The following is a 19,220-nucleotide window of genomic DNA, read 5'->3' as shown; positions in this document are numbered from 1 at the left end:
CTCCAGCCAGAACTGACACCGCCGGACTGGAGCCGTTCCGAGACGACCAGAAGAAACGTGGCTCTTTTTTTTTTTGTTGGTTGCTGCACAGACACTGCCGCAAGAGAGGCTCAGGAGGGAAATAAAGGGAAGAAAGCCTCCAGGCGGGAGCAAGAGAGGGACCCAGCACCACCAGGTATGTCTAAATTTCCTCAGGTGTGACTCAACTGGGAACCAGTCACTAACCGGACCAGGAGAAACCAACTGGAACACAGAAAAACGAAATATGTCCATCCACCTGCTGGAGACAGAAGATACTGAGGAACTGGGCGGCTAGCACGTGGCTAGGTAGTAGTTCTCAGTTCTGGATTTTCTATCTCCACCTGTTGGTCAATGGACATAACTACCCACTTGTCCTGGAATAGTGGGATAGAACGTAATGGAAGGCGCCAATTTAGAATCTGCGTGCACATTCCCAGGCCCTGCATTCACCGTTGTGGAAGGTGGAGAGGGGGTGACAATGGTCTGCTGACTTGCTGCTTTGTCCCCCATTGGCAGAACTCACTCATATTGCTTTTTTGGCCTCAGGCGCAACTGTCGGGGTGCAATTCACCTCCTCCAGTGGTGCTGAAACAGGACGGGCCTGTCACAATACTCGAAGGGTACCCTGTGATAGAAGGAGGTGACTGATCTGTCCCATCAGCCCTCTCTACCTCCACTTTTTTTTTTTTTTGTTCTTCTCCAAGCTGCCCTTTTGAGGTTTCACTGTCAGCTTTTTTTCTCTATGGGGTGTGAGAAGCGGTCTCATAGGGCCCAACAAAGCTTCGTTGTCCATGCCAGGGGTCCTTCCAGCCCTGACCCAGAAACGCCCAATGCAGTAGAAACCGTAAAAGATGTTATTACAGTCTGGCATGGAGAAGTTACAGGCTGAGCTACAGGATTTGCCCTCTGCCTCCCCCTCCATTTTGGCATCTGAAAGCAAACATAATTTTAACCCATAACCCATTAGTGCCCAATGTTCTCATAATAAAATCCCATATGGGAACGTTGGGCACTAATGGGTTAAAAAGTTAAAGTTCAGCTTCTAAGGATCGGAGTTCTCATAATCCACATCTTATTAAGGTACCACCTTGGCATGGCTTTTTTTAAATATTACTCATTCACCAGGGTAAAAGTTGTTTATAGTTTGAGTGTTCCAAGTCTTCAGTGTGGTCATCAGACCAGTTTAATAAAGTTAAATCCAACTGAAAAATGATCAATGGATTAATTCAATAACTACATTTTTTTCATGTGAGAGTTGAACATACTGTATATACTCTTCCTCCTACTTTGCAGGCATTGATCTTACTTTATGGTACAGTTTCTTCCATCAGTTTTGCAGGGTATTACACATAAAAAAATAGTCCTTGAAAATTTAACCACACTTCAAGATCTGTTGCTGCCATGTAGATTATGTTAGAAAACATATGCCATCAAAAGCAGAAAAATGCCTCTTCCTTTTATGAAATTTTTCACTAGCTCAAAACAGTACATACCAAAAATTTCATTCAAGAGTAGAATGCTTTGAACAAAATGCATGTTATCGTTACAAATGAACAGCTATTTCATAAGAAAAAGTTTTTATTATATGCCAACACAAGGTTGTTTCAGAAAATAAGAATTATTTGGTGAAAAGATTGAACTGACTCCTGTATGCATTGGACTGAATTCCTTTACCATCTATTCATGGTGTTCCACTTTGTTTTCTTTTAAGACTAGGAAAAAAGGCCCGTTTCTGAAACAAATGAAACGAGCGCTAGCAAGGTTTTCCTCGGAATGTGTGTGTTTTACAGAGTGTGTGTGTGAGTGAATGTGTGATACAGAAAAAGTGAATGTGTGATTGTGTGTGACAGAGCAAGAGTGAATGTGTGCGAGAGTGTGTGTGTAAGAATGAGAGTGTGTGCCAGGGGCCCCTCCCTCCCAGTTTCAGGGTCCGGCCACGCCCCCTCCCTCCCAGTTTCAGGGTCCGCCCCCCTGCAAGTTCCAGTGTCCGCTGTCCCTCCCTCCCACCCAGTTCCAGGGTCGTTTCCCCCCACTCTCCCCCTCCCTCCCAGTTTCTGGGTCCCCCCTCCCAGTTTCTGGGTCCGTCTGGCCCCCCTCCCAGTTCCAGGGTCCGCCCCCCCTCCAAGTTCCAGTGTCCGCTGTCCCTCCCTCCCTCCCACCCTGTTCCAGGGTCGTTTCCCCCCCTCCCTGTTTCTGGGTCCGGCTTGCCCCCCTCCAAGTTCCAGGGGCCGCCCACCCTCCCAGTTCCAGGGTCGTTGCCCCCCCCTCTCTTCCTCCCTCCCTATTCCAGGGTAGTTGCCCCCTCTCTTTCCCTCCCCTCCAGCCACCCACCTGCAACGTGGTGAAACTGACTCAGTGGCTGAAGTGAAGGGTTTTTTTTTTCCTCATGTTCATCGCTCTGTCACCATCTCTCTCGGCCCCACCCTCGTGCCTCCGATAGGTCCGCCGCCCTCAACGTCAAACCTTGATGACGTCGTGGACGTCAGAACGGCGGACCTATCAGAGGCGCAAGGGCGGGGCCAAGAGAGATGGTGATAGAGCGACGAACCTAACGAACCCTTCACTTGAAGCCACGGAGTCAGCTTCAGAACGTTGAAGGTGCCTTTTATTAGAAATATTGGCTCTGTAAACAACTTAGATATTACCCAAGTGTAAGCAGTATAGCAATTGTTTTTTAATAAACAAAAAACCTGGTATGAAATTCACAGTGGAATTTCACCTCTCTTAGAACATAGACTAGAAACAATGCCTGAATTGCCTACTGTGTATGAATATGAGAGTACAAATATGAGCTAACAAAACTGAAGAGAAATTTTGTTCGTGCTTATGTTTATTAAAAACTGAACAAACCCTGTACAAAAAAAAATATTCCATATCTTCTGGTCTTGGCATCTGTGCTGTTGAAGGAAAAATTATCGCCGGGGCCCTCCTCTTCCTCTACCACGACCTCTGCCTCTTCCCCGTCCTCTGCCTCTCCCTCTCCCTGCAACTAAGCACAGTAAAGCAAACAATTAAAACTAGAGCTGGTTTCAAGGGAAAAGCTACAATTATATCATTAGAATATATCCTACCACCACACTAAAAGACAGCTTGTGACAAATATATAGGATCTGTAAGGAACAGGAAGAGAGATACTAGAGGTATGGATGGGTAGACTGTATAGGTCATATGGCCTTTACCTGCCTTCATTTTCAGTTTCTGAGGGGTAGCTATTAACATGCATCGAAAGTAATGAGTGATATCTGCCCCTTAACACACATTCAACAGCATTATCATGCATTATATTACTGTAACACATGTTAAATGTACTGCAGGCAATCTAATGCTAAGGCAGGTCATTAGTATGTAAATCAAATAATGTGGCTTGCAGTAAACATCACAATCTGTGTTTATGGAAAAAAAAATGCCTGCTCAAAGGTGGGGTTATTCTTGCTGCCCAGAAATACAGGGCCATTAACACAGACTGATGTTCCCAGGCACCTTCCTAGAGGGACCAGAGCTTTAGTAAAAAGAATTTCCCTCCCTGCCCTACCCCCAAAAGCACCCCCACTAATACTCCTTCCCCGTTAAGGTTTTCCATGGAGCACCAGGCTGCACACTAGCAACCAAATGCTCTCAGCGCAGAATAATGCAGCTTGTGAGGTTGACTCCAAGAGTTTTGTTATTCATTTACTGCAGGACTCAATAACCTTTCCATAGCTTAGTAAATTCCCCCCTAAAATGGAGGCAGTGAGCAGAAACAGCAACTTAAATTTGGGTGCATGACAAGTCACAGGGGATAAGACTGAAGAGAAAGATCCTATTTTTGTATGGCTTCCTAAGATAATGTTAAAGAGGAGGAAATGTTTATACCCATCTCTTCCTCTTAGAAACTTGAATGTAGAACCAGTGGTGGCAAGAGCAAACTTCATATTTTAAAAAGGAATCTAGATCCAATTTATGAGCACCTGAGGTCCCTTTTCTCTTTGGAGGAGGGGAAAAAAAAAGAAACAACTTATGAATGATTTGGCCTTGGGTGTTTTGGTGTAAATAAAATGCCAGTATGTCAGTTTTGAGAGCCGAGGTTCTCTGAAGATAGTATGCAAAGAGGAATCGACTGTAGAGATTAGTAGTTGGTATGGATGGGCAGACTGGATAGGCCATATGGTTTTTATCTGCCATTCTGTTCTATGTAAATAACAAATTAGCAATTTCTCTCAGTAAAGGAGAGTATTCTTGCATGAAACATGTGTGTGCTAAAATGGCCGAGGCAGCCCACCTTAGACTGAAAGGCTTCATCACAATCTGGCCACATATTTCCAACTGAACTAGGTGGCCCTGAATTATTGATTTCATCTACAGCACACTTTGCCATCCCTGCTTTCTATCTCCTGATACAGTGTTAAAACCCTTCCTGGAACAGTCCTGGAGTGTTAAAACCCAGCTGGAATGGTCCTGGCTATCAGTTTGCTACATCAGTTGTTGGTGCTATACTTTATACTAGACTTGAGAACATCCATGAAGTGCTGAAACTATTTTATAGGGTCCAATGTCAATGTTCTGCACTTACCAGCTTCCCTCTTTTTGGATTTCACTTTGGGCTCAACATCAACTAGCAGGGTATCAAGAGGCAAGCTGTCTGGCAGAATGAAGTACCGAATATTATTTCCTCGAATGCTCAGGGTTTCTAGCTGCACAGGCTCTCTGTTCTTCAGGATCATTTTCACAGCTTTAAGATGAGTATTCATACTGACATCTACACCTGAGGAAAGGAAAAAGCAAACAAAATGTATACTACTGTATTTAAGTAGCATAGAGGATGGTAAACTACACCAATCCAAGGCAATGACTTTTAGAAAGGTAAGCTAGTTTCCCACAGATAGTATGTTTTTATTGTAAGCCACTTAGTATTAGACGGGATATGATGTAAGTTTTTTAAATAAATACACTTGCATTCATTTGTATATTAAAATTACTACTACTACTTAGCATTTCTATAAATATGTACTATGGTTTATTTTAAGGTTACACATTTCAATTAAAATTTTCTTAATTGCGATTAAAGTCAGCCCATAGCCAGCTGTTCATCCACGGGGGAGGGGGGGGGGAACCACAGAGATTGACTGGGAAGGCACACATTTCCTCCCCCTCCCACATTAGATATCATACCTTTGGCAAAGTGTGCCCCTTCCTCCTTGTACTGCCTCAGGAGTGAGGAAGTCGGGGTGCCTCCAGCTGCCAATGCCGGCACTCCCCGAGCATGCTCAGTTCATGCACAAACTGAGCAGGCTTGGGGAGTGCAAGTGTTGGTGACTGAGGTGCCCTGCTGACTTCCTTGCAACTGACGCAGTATGAGGAGGAAAGGTGCAACTCAAAGACAGCGGATTTTTTGGGCTGGTGGGGTTTCAGCTACCCCACCTGCCACTGAACAGGTACTGTACCCTTGGAGGGGGCCTTCACCATTCGCTCAAATATGCCTCCCCTCCAATGTTACCTCGCTCCCCATCTCTTCAAGACTGCCTTGCACTTTCCCTCTCGGTTTACCTTGTTACTTGTCTTGCGGTACATCTTCACCCTGCAGAGGCAGCATATTGAAATGCTGCCTCAGCCTGCACTGAGTCTTTCCTTCTGACCCGACATCTTCTGAAAACGGGAAGCTGTGTCAGAAGGGGACGGGACGGGTAAGACGGAAAGGCCTGGTGCAGGCCGAGGCAGCATTTCAATAGGCTGCCACTGCAGGGCAAAGATTTACTGCAAGCAAATAATGAAGTAAGCGGGAGAGGAGGAAGATATGCTGGACTGGGCGTGTGGGTGGGTGAGGGAGGGCAGTCAATCATGAATTGCAATCATTTTTTAATCGTGATTGATGATTAACATATTAATGGCAGCATTAATCACAATTAACATACAGCCCTAGCTTATTTCAACATTTTTAAAAACATTTTTATTATATTTCAGGCATGTCTGGATTATTTATGAACTTTTTTTGAAGGTGAAGTGTGGGGTGGGTTAAAACTTAAGCTTATGTATTTTTGTTTTAAATATAATCTTTTTTTTCACACTTCTTGGAGTAAAAAGATGGAATATGTCTTAAATTAAATTAGTATTAGGTAACGAGGAGGAGCAAGATCATAACTAGGGACTGACTAGGGGGCTAGCTGCCCAGGATACAAAAGACCTTTAGAGGCAAAAAATAAACAAAAGCAAGTATGGTCTATCAGATTAAAAGCTGGGAAGAAATCTGATGTCCTACCATTCTAGGCTGCCAGGACAAAGGGTGGTTTAAAAAAATGGAAGACAATTTTTTGTTACAGAATTCTTTTGAATGACTGGATGGTGGGCGATATTTGCAGATGGCGGAGCAGTATTGTTAAATATGAAGATATTGTGATGTATATTTTGTTTTTATTGTGTATGTATTTCTTGGAAACCGCTTAGGTTTTAGGTGGGATAGAAATTTTACAAATAATGAGAATAAAGAATGGGAAGCAGGATGGGCAGTGGAGAGCACAAATTTGTTTGCATCAAGGATTAAAATGCATAAGTAAAGGCTCTAATAAGGGGGCCTGAGAAGAGACGAGAATAAGGGTAGGAAAAGGAATCACAGAGGAAATGAGGGGACCTGGAAGAGTTAAGGGAGGCATATAGCTGATGGATGGGGGATGGAAGATACCACAAACACATCCTCCTGACGATACCCTCTCACATACCACATCCCTCTCATTCCCTTTAATGATTCCCCTTCCCCCTTGCTCAATTCCTTCTACTTTATGCACAAAGAAGGTGGGGAACTAGCAAGATCTGTGTCACAGTATAATTTGCTCACAGAACATCAAGCTATGTGCTCAATGGCCACAAACATTTATTTATTACATTTTCCCACCTATTTGTAGACTCAATGTGGCTTACCTAGTACTGGAGAGGCGTTACAGACTCTGGTGTAAAAAAAAACATGCCTATGAATGTGCTTTTAACGAAAAAGATCTTTTGAAATATTTGATTAAAATGCATTATTTTCTAATCATTTCTTCAAAAAAAGTGTCCAGATAGCATCATCGGGCTATTTAACACTCAACAAAAATTGTTAAGAGCAGTAAAATCATGTGACAAAATTCAACACAAATAGCAAAACACACACACAAGGAGAAATTAGTTCTATACAAGGAGAAATTAGTTCTTACCCGATTATTATCTTGTCTTGTAACCTTGCTAGACCAGTCCAGATGGGTTATGCCCCCCCCCCCACCCCTTCACTGCAAGCGATGGAGACAGAACACTAGAACTTTCCTAGTGACATCACTGTTATGGAGTGGTACTGCTATAAGCTACCTGCCGGTAATCTAATATCAAAGCTACAAATACCTGCTAACTTACACCACAAAAAAATATAAACAACTTTAGCCCTCCCTGGTAATGTCCTATTATTAGAGCCTTCTTGACTCCTACAGAGAGTCTGCCTATTACCTGGAGAGACAGCGTAAGATTGCTTTTGTGGAAGCAGGTGGGAGAGGGGGAAGAGATCCAAGACAGCAGCCTGAAGAAAGCCATGGGAGTATCTTGCTCTGCAGCTCCCCTTTCAGGTATGGGGAAAAAGCAAAAGGGGAAGTCTAGAGACTTTCCCGCTGAATCTCACATTGATAACTCTTACCAGCAAACTACTAACAGTGAGGCATTTACCCATCAAAGCTGATTCCTCCTGCTGGGTTGATATTTGTTTCCCATGGCCACAGCGTCAATGTCATTCTGAGCCCTGGAACAGCAGCAAGTACCAGCCCATGCTGCTAGTAGGCACAGCTTCTGAGGAGGACAGCTCTTGGCTTACAGCAGTGTTTCCCAAGTCAGTCCTGAATTACCCCCTTTCCAGTCAGGTTTTCAGGATATCCACAATGAATACGCATGAGATTTGTATAAAATGGAGGCAATGTATGCAAATCAATCTTATGCATATTAATTGCAAATATCCTGAAAACCTGACTGGAAAGGCAGTACTTCAGGATCAACCTGGGAAACACTGGTTTACAGGAACATCTGACTTATCACAAGTGGAGGAGCAGGCTCTGGTTCAACAAAATGGCAGGTCCAATAGTAAGTATACCACACTCTGGAAGGTTGGGAGGGAATCTCCCATTACCTCAAGCTGTGCAGAATGACTAATACAGAGCCCTTGAAAATCCTTACACATTTAAGACAGACTTGAAAATATCTCTGGGAACGCCTTCTCTGCACACTGTTACTGCATCTTTGACAAAGGTGGTGATAACTTCCAATGCTAACACTAAATATGGATGGAACTTCAAAAGGTTGATGACAGTTACACAGAGTGCAATCTATTCTGTTTAAAGATAAACTAGCTACACAAAGACAGATTGAGAGCATGGAAAATTCTATGAGATATTTGAATTTACACTTCCTGAATTTTCCTCAACATCCAATCCTTCCTCAATTTATGCGTTGAAGAAATTTAGTTGATACCCAAGGAGGCTAAACATCCAATTACTACTACTACTAAAGCGTACTATATTACTTCGAAGTCTAGCCTACTTTATTGCAAGAATCTAATCAGGGAGCAGTCCATATTCTGAATTTGAAAGAAGTTTCTGGAAAAATCCAAAACTGACTCAAGCAACTCTTTTTGCGACTCAGGATTGTAACCCATTGCGATGGGGGTCTATATCCCATCCCACAAGAAACCTCCGGCCTGGGAGGAAGGTGAAGGTGGGGACCAAAACTAAAGAACCACTTCAGTCCTGCAAGGGAAAACAGAGCTCTCCAGCCATGTGAGTCACAAGATCAAATTCCCAGAGAAACAGCTAGAACAGGGAAATCACATGACAGTCCAAGGGAGGTCTTCTGGCCTTCCAATAGAATCCATGGATCAGTAGGGCCTCCAATCAAGCTGGGGGAAGGTGCATAAGGGAGAAGACTACTGCCCTATAAAAGAGTGAAGTGAGAACAGTGTTCAGTTTCCCTGTGAGGAGGCCAAGGAGAAGAACGCCAGAGCCCAGTCTGAAGCCTGCTATGCTGACAGAAGGTACAGGACTCTTGCTTGTTTTACCTGTGTGGGGAGGTGTTCATCTCTGCTGTTTTTTTTTTTCTTTACTTCCCCCCACCACCACAAGGTGCCTTGTTTTGAAGTTGTTTTGGAAAATCCAAGTTATGTTTTTCCTGCCAGTGGGAGTTGGTAGCCACAAGTAGAGCTATATGGGCGGTGGCAGGCAGGCAGGCCAAAGCCAGGCCTAGACCTAACCTGAGACCTTTTTGTCATTTGTTTGAGCTAATGGAGTAATTACAGTGAACACTTTTCTTTTTTGCTGTTGATGCTCAAACCACTAACTCTGAATTTACGCTGATGGATGAGGTTTGATTTGCTATGGAACCTGTGAGAATCCGGATGAAGTTTACCCCAAGTTGTGGGGAAGGTCCATTGACCATTTCGTCCACATTTACAGGTGGATAATGTGCACAAATGGACTCTGCCCATGCGGTCGGCTGGGCAGCAGACTTGGCCTATGTACATGGGTAGGTGGCATGATACCCATATTTTGAAACTTTTCTTTTGTCACAGGCAGGGGCTCATTATGGAATAAAACATTTTTTGATAAGTCCTGATTTAACAGATATTCCACAAGAGCATAGGAAACACTTTCTACAAATTTAACACCTGTTTCTATTCCTTTGTAAATGCCGTGTGATATTTTTTTTTACTCATTGCAAAATGTCTTTTACCCTGAGTAACTGAAGTTTTTTTTTTTTTTAATAAATGCTAAGAGGTCTTGTGCCAAGTACTACTGGAAATAGTGGTCAACAGCTTGCAGTATAGGACTTTGTAATGGCTCTAGTTATCTACCTAAGCAATATTGGTTTATAATTTCCCTTAGCATCAGGGATTGTTTTTCTTTTCTTGGATATCTCCTTATTTAGTGGTCTGTATTACATTACTTATTTTCTTGTTAATACTTGATAAAAAGAATTAAATAATGTTAGTATTTCTAAAGGTGCTTTTCTAATTCAAGTCTAGTATTTATAAATTATATTACATGCAATAAATAATTATGCAGCAGCTGAGAACTTCTTTGGTAGGATTCTACACTGGTCTAGTGTAGGATTCCAGGAAAGAAAACTCTAATTTCTCCTTCCTTATCCTGCTAACCAGTCTAGATGAGTGGGAAGTAGACACAAAGCAAGTAGAGGCCACAGCTGTCTAGGGGATCCATGGCCAAAGACCTAATCCGCCCTGGGCCTGAACATCCAAAGGGTAATGCTTTACAAAATGACTGAAGACTAGAAAACCACCCTGCAAAAATCCTCTGGTGAATGCAGTCCTAGACCTGGAACCTGCATATCCTTTCACAAGTAAGCTGAAGCTATGATCTCCTTAATCCACCTTCCCAAGATAGACTTGTTTGCTACCTAGCCTTTTGGGAGCCTGCTAAATAAGACAACCAACCTATCCAATTAAAAAAAAAAAAGGATCAGTTACTTTCAAATACCACAAAGACTCTATATACCCACAAAGGTCCCTAATCCTTCCCTTGACATGCAAACTTGGAGATGGCTAGATGCAAAATAATCTGGTTAAGATGGAAGGCTAAAACCACCTTAGGCAGGAAGGATAAAACCTGTTGAATTATAATTGCTCCCCAGGAAAAGGCAGCTACAGATCCCTGCAAGAAAAAGCCTGCCAACTCTAGCACAAGTCGGACAGCCACTAGAAAAACAGTCTTACAGTGAAATTTTAGAATAGCCTATAAGGCCCAAAACACCAAGATACAGTTATGGCACCAAAGCCTGGAAGGAAGAAAGATGATGCTTAAACACCAAGTAGAAATTGTGACACATCAAGATGAGAAGTCAGGGGAGCCTCCCTGAAATCAGCCTCTAAAACAAGAGAATGCTGCTACTTGAACTTTCAAAGAACTCAGCAAAAGATCCTTAACTGAGAACCAACTGGAGAAAGTCATCCCTTACATTTTGGCCCCATTCCTTTACACCACTTCTTAACCTGTACATAAACCAAGGATGTAGAGCTATAGCAAGCTTCTTCTAATAAAGTGGAAATCACCATTCTCACATGCCTTGCCTTAAAAACTACAGGGACTACATTTGGAGAAAATGTCAAATATTTTCTCATTGGACACTAATTTAATCTTCAAAACAATTTTAAAGGCTGTGGCATTACAATGGATCCATAAGTCTCACATGCAATAGTTTTAACATAACGCAGTGGTTCCTAAACTTTCTCAGTTCACTGCATGCTTAGCATTTAAATAATTTTTTCATGTGCCCCTAAGCCACACATTTCCATTCAACACACTAGCGTGGTCACATGAGCCACAATACCATATCCGTACCCTGTCATCCTCAGGGTACTGGCCTTAGCGACAGACCAGAAATTGGCAATTTAGGCTTAACTGGAAGAGTACCCCTAATCACCCCATGTTCTAACACTGGCTACCCGTCTACTAAGGCAGTTGATAACCACCAAATGTAACATGGATGACATTACTTCCTCTATACCAATTGCATTAACATACATAAATGCCTGCTCTGTAGTCAACAAACCGGAACTCATTGGGGCATTGATGGAAGAAGAAAATCTGGGGCTAGCACTAATCTCAGACCTGGCTACACAGAGGATGACCCTACATTGAATGACTTACACCCTCTGGGCTACAAAATACTACACGACACAGTCAATGAAAAAAAGGGGGTGGCATAGTGATCATTTACAAGTCATTCCAAATGTGACTATGCTTTCACTCTAAACAATCCTACCCTCAAGGATATACTCTACTGCACACTATTTTATAGACCACCTGGCAGCTGGGTGAAAGCCAGGGATGGCTTCAGTGACTTCATTTCAAATACACGTACAATCCACTCTAATGTGCTGCTAGTAGGTGACAAACATTCACCTAGATAATCCAGATGGATCTACATACTCAGAAGTCCTCGATTTCTTGATATCCTGGGATACCCCCAAACTAGTCAAGATCTCAACACATTGCAAGGGTCGCCTACTAGACCTATTCACACAGATTAATGAATCACAAAAATATATTCATAATCAGATATCACCTGGACACCCGTACCTTGGTCAGACCATAAACTGGAAAGAAGTAGGAACAAACAAGAGAATGAAAGCCAAGCCCACTAAGGTTCTCACAAGAGGCAAGAAAAAAGCCGCCAAATTCTAGAAAAGGATAACAGACTTCCTCCAGAGTACAGAGCTGCATGGGAACAGGGTTGACATCAATGGGACTCCTGCGGGGATGATGAGGTCCTGTGGGGTTCCTGCCAAAGTGTAGTACCAGATCAGCCAACCTATCCTTTCCTTGTACTATAGCAATTATAATAGTACTAAAAAAATGTTATGGATATGGTTGATAGCATTGAAATCCACATAAGCACAGAGGTGTTATCAACATGGGCTACTGTTAAGTTGAGTTATTTTACCACAAATCAGGTTACTTTAGCACAGGGGATAGGTGGGAATGAAAGAGATTACTTGCAGGGATGGATGGGGGATGAAGAATATTCCAGTGGGGATGGGGTACATTCAGTGGGCATGAGTGAAATTTCTGTCCCCATGCAAGTCTACTCCAGTGCATTGATACACTAGATGAATAGCCCCCGAAAAACTAAAAAAAACAAAACAAAAACCCAAATCCACTCATCAATCTCCCTGGCTCAATAAAGAGCTACTGATTACCAAAAGATACTACAGGCAATTACAAAGCAAGTGGATTAAAGAGAACACAATTGAAAACAAAGCCCAATGGAAACAAGCAATAAGAACCTACAAATACCTCAAACAAGTGAAATTAAAGTTCAATGACGCATACATAGATCAGGCCTCCCTAACATATATATTAAAAAACTAATAATAAAAAAAAACAAAAAAAAAACCTACAGCCTAGTAAACAACCTTGACACTCAAACTGTGGGAACCACAAACGAAGACCCTCCTAACGCCTTGGATATAGTCCAATATTTTAAATAGAAGGTGGCCAACATTAGATCAGACCTCCCAACATCTATACTAGAGAGCTAGCTACCTAGTCCCCAAGACACCACTTAGTGAGGAAGCATGAGCTGACAGAACCTGGATCTCTTTCACAATATGGGGTCACCTTCTGAGGTCCAAACTTCCTTTAGAGAGAAGGCAAAAATCTCACTGCATGCCCCAGCTTGCTTATGAGATGCTCCTCCCTGGTTCACAGATCCATTAACTGAACATATCTCTTATTCACTATGAGAAGACCACTTCCTGGAGACCAAAAGGGAGCATAATGCCTACCCCCCCCCCCCCCAAAAAAAAAAAACAAAAAAAAAACAGCATGGCCAAGAACTACACAACAAATTAGACTGATTGAATCCATTCCAATCCTAGTCAAAATCATGGAAGACAGTCACCCAACAAACAATGGATTATCTATGCACTCCAATCTCCGCCCCTCTCACTCAGGTTTCAGACCACACCACAGCATGGAATATGTTCTAATATCACTAGCCATTGACAAAGCAGAGACTAGCAAAGGAAAGAAAGTATGAACACTCCAATTTGATATGCCAAGTGCCTTTGACATAGTAGATCACAATATACTCCTCTACCTTACTCAATATCAGACTCTGATCATACCATGACAAATCGGTACATGACATCTCTCCACATTGGGCCCCAGGCTGTGGTGTACCACAAGGTTCCCCACTGTCATCAACACTATTCAATATCCAATGGCACCACTCAGCAGCAAATTAGAAGAGACAGTGCTAAAGTCACACATTTATGCAGATGTGGTAATATACATTCCCCTTCACAGGTCACCTAACATGAGACAAGATCCAGACCGGCTTAGACATAAGAGAGATCTGGGCCTCCACATTCAGCCTAAAATTAAACAGAGAACCAAATTTTTGACTATAATCAAGCACCTTCCGTTCAATTTCACACCACACATTCATGGTTGGCCAAACCACTAGAAAGCAGCCTCAAAGTCATTGGAGTCACTCTACACAACAAAATAACCTCGGTCACAAAAAAGTCATAACACTATGGAAACTAAGAAGAAACCAGAAGCCTCTTCTCTATCACAACCTTTCATCTCCTGGTTCAAACTCTTATACTGTACCCAACTGGCCTATTGCAATGGTTTATATGTTAAGTTGCAAAGATCTGAACCTGAAAAACTTACAAACCGTCCAAATCACAACTGTGTGCTTGATCTTCAGGTCTTCTTGCTATTAAAGAGCCTCTCCCGTACAGCAGGCACTCCATTGGCTCCCCACAAAAGCCAGAATAAGTTTCAAGATCCTAGTACTGGTCTTCACAACTCTCCAAGGCCTAACCCCCACCTATATGATCACATTAATAGAACTCCCACTAAGGAATGCCCTAATGGACACACAAAACTACCTTCTACTGCAGTTCCCAAACTGTAAAGGAGCAATATAAAAATCTCTTTACAACACAAAAACTACCCATCTGCCACTCTGGAAATCTACCCAACCTCAAAAACTACCTCCCGCAAATGCCACCACCATCCCAACTTACCCATATCCAAAAATTACTCCCCTACTAACTGCCTCTAGCAAATGCCACCACCATCCTAACTTACCCCATATCCAAACAATACTCCCCTAACTGCCCCCACTCACAAAACTACCATAACTGCCCTACCCGCAAAAGCTACTGTAGAAAATACACACAGTTATGCACTCTGGAGTACAGTCAAAGGGCAAAGGCCATAAACCGTGAGGCCCAGGAACTTATAATCTGATATGATATCCTTACGGGCAAACAGGCCTGGGAAAGGAGGAAGCATAAACTACTACTACTAATTTCTAAAGCGCTACTAGACGTACGCAGCGCTGTACACTTGAACATGAAGAGACAGTCCCTGCTCGATACAGCTTACAATCTAATTAGGATAGACAGACAGAACAAACAAGAGATAATGGAATATTAAAGTGAGGATAATAAAATAAGGGTTCTGAACAAAGTGAATAAGGGTTAGGAGTTAAAAGCAGCATCAAAAAGGTGGGCTTTTAGCTTAGAATTGAAGACGGCCAGAGATGGAGCTTGACATACCGGCTCAGGAAGTCTATTCCAGGCATATGGTGCAGCAAGATAAAAGGAATGGAGTCTGGAGTTAGCAGTGGAGGAGAAGGGTGCAGATAAGAGAGATTTACCCAGTGAACGGAGTTCCCGGGGAGGAATGTAGGGAGAGATGAGAGTGGAGAGGTACTGAGGAGCTGCAGAGTGAATGCACTTATAGGTCAATAAGAGGAGTTTGAACTGTATGCAGAAACGGCTAGGAAGCCAGTGAAGTGACTTGAGGGCTAATATGAGCATAACGACACTGGCGGAATATTAGTCATGCAGCAGAATTCTGAACAGATTGAAGAGGAGAGAGATGGCTAAGTGGGAGACCTGTAAGAAGCAAGTTGCAATAGTCTAAGCAAGAGGTGAGGGTTCTGGTAGTGTGCTCAGAAAGGAAAGGGCAAATTTTGCTGATATTATAGAGAAAGAAACGACAGGTTTTAGCAGTCTGCTGAATATGTGCAGAGAAGGAGAGGGAGAAGTCGAAGATGACACCAAGGTTACGAGCTGATAAGACAGGAAGGATGAGAATGTTATCCACAGAAATAGAGAATGGGGGAGGAGAGGTTGGTTTAGGAGGAAAGATGAGAAGCTCAGTCTTGGTCATGTTTAGTTTCAGATGGTAATGTGGTTTAGCAGGTGAGGAAAACCAGATGGTTTGAAAGACCAGATGATCCCGGGTAAGATAACTTGTTGAAGCGTTGTAAATCACTGTTAAAAACACAAGTGTATAAAAATAGCTGTTTCAGTTCAGTATGTTGGAGTGATAGATACAGCCAGCATATTTATGCAGTAGTTCTATCCTCCCATGAGAAAATATTAATTGTATCAATACTTGGTAAGTGAATAGATAGTACCTTTCTCATAAACGGCAGCTTTGGACTTTTTATCTCTACAATTTTTGGGCGACTGGTATATGAAGATTTGTAGAGGTGGTAAAAAGACCTAAACATTTATGTGGGATTAATTCACTGGTGACTCAAATGTGAAATTTAACAACTGCAAAAAAAAAAAAAAGAGTTGTATTTATAGATATAGATATACACACACACACACACACACAACTCTCAGACTGCACCACCAACCCAAATTACCCCTCCTAAAAATGCAACACACATAGAGCGCACACATACAGAGGGGTTGGAAAGAATATTGTAAGCCATTTGTATCTATTTTAAAACATACAGTGTCTCCAGTCTCAAGAATTGGTTGTTAGGAAGGGTTGTGGATAAGTGGAATCAACAATCTCTACTAAAAAGCAGCCACAGAAAAACACCCTCCAGGGTGTTACAAGAGATATATTTCATATAACCAGGCAATTGTGGAGATCCACAACCATATTGTCAAATGCATAAGGAGTAGTGCAGCATTTAGTTTTCTCACACTGCCTAAAAAAAACTTGTCCATTCTGGGTCCTCTCCTTTATCACTTATTTCCAAAGCAAAGGAAGACTAATATTTTAAATATAGTAAAATGAGCGCAGCTATATATAATTCCTGTTGCCCGTCACCTCACCTTCAGCATGGCAGTATGCTAATCCTATGGTGAACAGTTACTGAACTGAGGATGTGTGAGTGTCTGCATCCGAAGCATGCTGCCAAGTTCCTCAGGTAGCTTGAAGCTTGGGCACCCCTGCCAGCAAAGGTAAGACTCAGGAAGACCTGAGAAGAAGTGTACTGCCTAGGGGCACTATGAACTGATAAGTTTGGGTACCACTGCTATAAGCAATTTTGCATAGCTACATAACAATGCTTTGGTGTTTGCGAAATTTGAGTAGTCATGGTTTTTGATGCACCACCTACAATACACTGTTTCATGTATGTGATTTGGGTTTGTTCTTTTTTTACTTCTGGACTTTTCCTTGTCACAGTTACCTCTCCAACATCCATCTGAGAAAACATCTGGCATAATCATGCCACACTGTGCAGCGTTCAGATATAACCATTGACAGGGTACAAAAAATACCAGTAAACACAAAATATTCAGATATTGCCAAACAACCTACACACAGTTCCTTTTTACTTGTTAAATTTCTTCAGAATCTTGTGCAGAAACATGAAGGTTAGCAACTGAATTAGCTGTACAGTTCAAGACTCAAATTACATACCCGTGATAGTTCCGTGGACCTGTGTTCCATTCTTCAGTTCAACAGTCACAGTTTCATGACTCAATTTCATTAGAAATCTGCAAATCAATAGATAATATTGCTTTCAGTTAAACATGAAAATGTTTATTAATAGTTTCAGGCCATGATGATGATGTTTTATATTTTATTATATTATCTCTTATATGTATATGTGTATGTATGTGTACATAGGATTGGTCTATATTCTTTGAACCACGATAATTATGTTTTGGTTTTAAATGATTTTTTTTAAATGTACATGTGTATGTATGTTTATGTAAGCATGCATATGCATCTTGATTTTGATGTTGGTCCTGCATTATTGTATTATATATTATATATTTTTTAATGATATATTTTTAATGATATATGTTTATGTATTTTTACGTTAGACCCCTGATGCAGGTGTTTGTACGCCGAAACACGGCCCGTGTCGGGTTTTCATCATAAAGGACTGCATTTTTCTCATTCCTGAAGGCCCAGTGTTTGTTTGTTTATTAATAGTTTAAACAACATAATACTGTATTATAAAGCTACCAATGATAAACTCGGAATAGAGAGAAAATAATGTAGATGATTTTGTAAGATTGGCGCTAGATGGCTAACCAAAAGCACCAGTAATTTAGGTCTTATGGATTTCTATAGCAAAAGCATTAAGGGTTGAGAACTGATTCAGTATTAATGAGGCTCCACTTCCAATCAGTTTCTCATGCTTACTTAGCTTGTGAAATGCAACAGAACAAAAAAAAAAAAAAAAAAAAAGAGCTACATGTTTACAGAAAGATACAAAAATCAGATTAACACTTAAAATTCATGACAATCCCAACTAGAGCAGCTAGAAACTAAAGTACTTCAGATTTGCTCTCAGACCCTACCACTGGGCAAAATAGGTCTTTTGATCTGATGCAGATCTTTTGTTTAAAAGCCACAATTGTTGAACTTTTTCACTTCTGCCCATACACGGAAAAAATAGTTGCATATGGGGGCATTTTTACCCTTTGACTATACAATTTTATTGTTTTTATTTATTTCAAGAGCAGACGAATGGAAAGCCTCCAGAAATCCATGGGTGGCTGGATGGGCGGAGGAACAGGGTTCCTTTCAACGTTAAGACAGACACTCTGTGTCCCCTTTAAGCTACAACTAAAGCATTTTCGCAGAGATTGCCCTTTAAATTCTCACATGCAATACAAGAATTTAGCATCGTATTTAGCATCGTTAACGCTGGCCACAAACGGGAAACGCTTCAATACTGATCCTGCCGAACAACTCGTCACCTTACACAAGCTCAGAGAAAGGGAAAACACATCCTAGTGGGGTCCAGTGCCCAAGTCTCCGCGGATAATGCTATCACTCACGCATTCCCAAACCCTTTTGCCTATGTGTGTGTTACTAGTAGTCTACTACAAGCCGTGTGCTTCCCCTTTATACAAATGGTGAACTTATATAACATATAAACAGTTCTGAGGTGGACGAAAGGGCCGTTGCCACTCTCGCGCGCTCCGTCTACAGAGCGCCAAAATCGGAAAACGCGAGACACCCACAAGCAACCAACCAATCCTAAATCCACCGTCATCCTCCCTTTACCCGCGCCCAATCGGCTCCACACCTGACAAGCTTCATGTTGACTGCGGATAGAAGGGGGGAAAGTCCAAAACCGCGGCCCACAAAGAAGATCTAAGACAAAAAAATTGAGCTGACAAGAGCCAAAAGCAGCTCCAGCACTCTATCTACTTCGCTTTGAATAACTAGCAGGCGAAGACCCGGATGTGAAAAGTAAGGATTGTGACGTCGCGTCACATGGCATCGTTCTTTTTTTTTTTTTTTTTGTTTTTTAAGAACTTTATTCCTAAAACAAACAGACAAGAGGCGGACTAGATCAAGGAAGTTAGATTTTAAACAGAAGAACCGCCTAAGATCTGATTTTTATTGCTTGCTTGCCTGATTGTGGGGGATAGAAGGATGTAAAAGCTGTACACATATAAATACAAT

General features: G+C 41.9%; 1 protein-coding gene across 1 annotated transcript; it reads right to left on the bottom strand.

The window, feature by feature from the left end:
- Positions 1-2,673: 2,673 nt before the first annotated feature.
- On the bottom strand, positions 2,674-18,998 carry SNRPD1 (small nuclear ribonucleoprotein D1 polypeptide). Its single transcript, XM_030204323.1, has 4 exons — positions 18,838-18,998; positions 17,211-17,287; positions 4,571-4,762; positions 2,674-3,010 (listed from the first exon to the last, which is right to left on the bottom strand). The coding sequence occupies exons 1-4, from the start codon at positions 18,849-18,851 to the stop codon at positions 2,934-2,936; spliced, it is 360 nt and encodes a 119-aa protein (XP_030060183.1). The 5' UTR covers positions 18,852-18,998; the 3' UTR covers positions 2,674-2,933.
- Between the last annotated feature and the right edge of the window lie 222 nt (positions 18,999-19,220).

The sequence above is a fragment of the Microcaecilia unicolor genome, chromosome 1, assembly GCF_901765095.1.
Source record: "Microcaecilia unicolor chromosome 1, aMicUni1.1, whole genome shotgun sequence".
Classification (NCBI taxonomy): Eukaryota; Metazoa; Chordata; class Amphibia; order Gymnophiona; family Siphonopidae; genus Microcaecilia; species Microcaecilia unicolor.
This window is presented reverse-complemented; position numbering and strand designations above follow the sequence as displayed.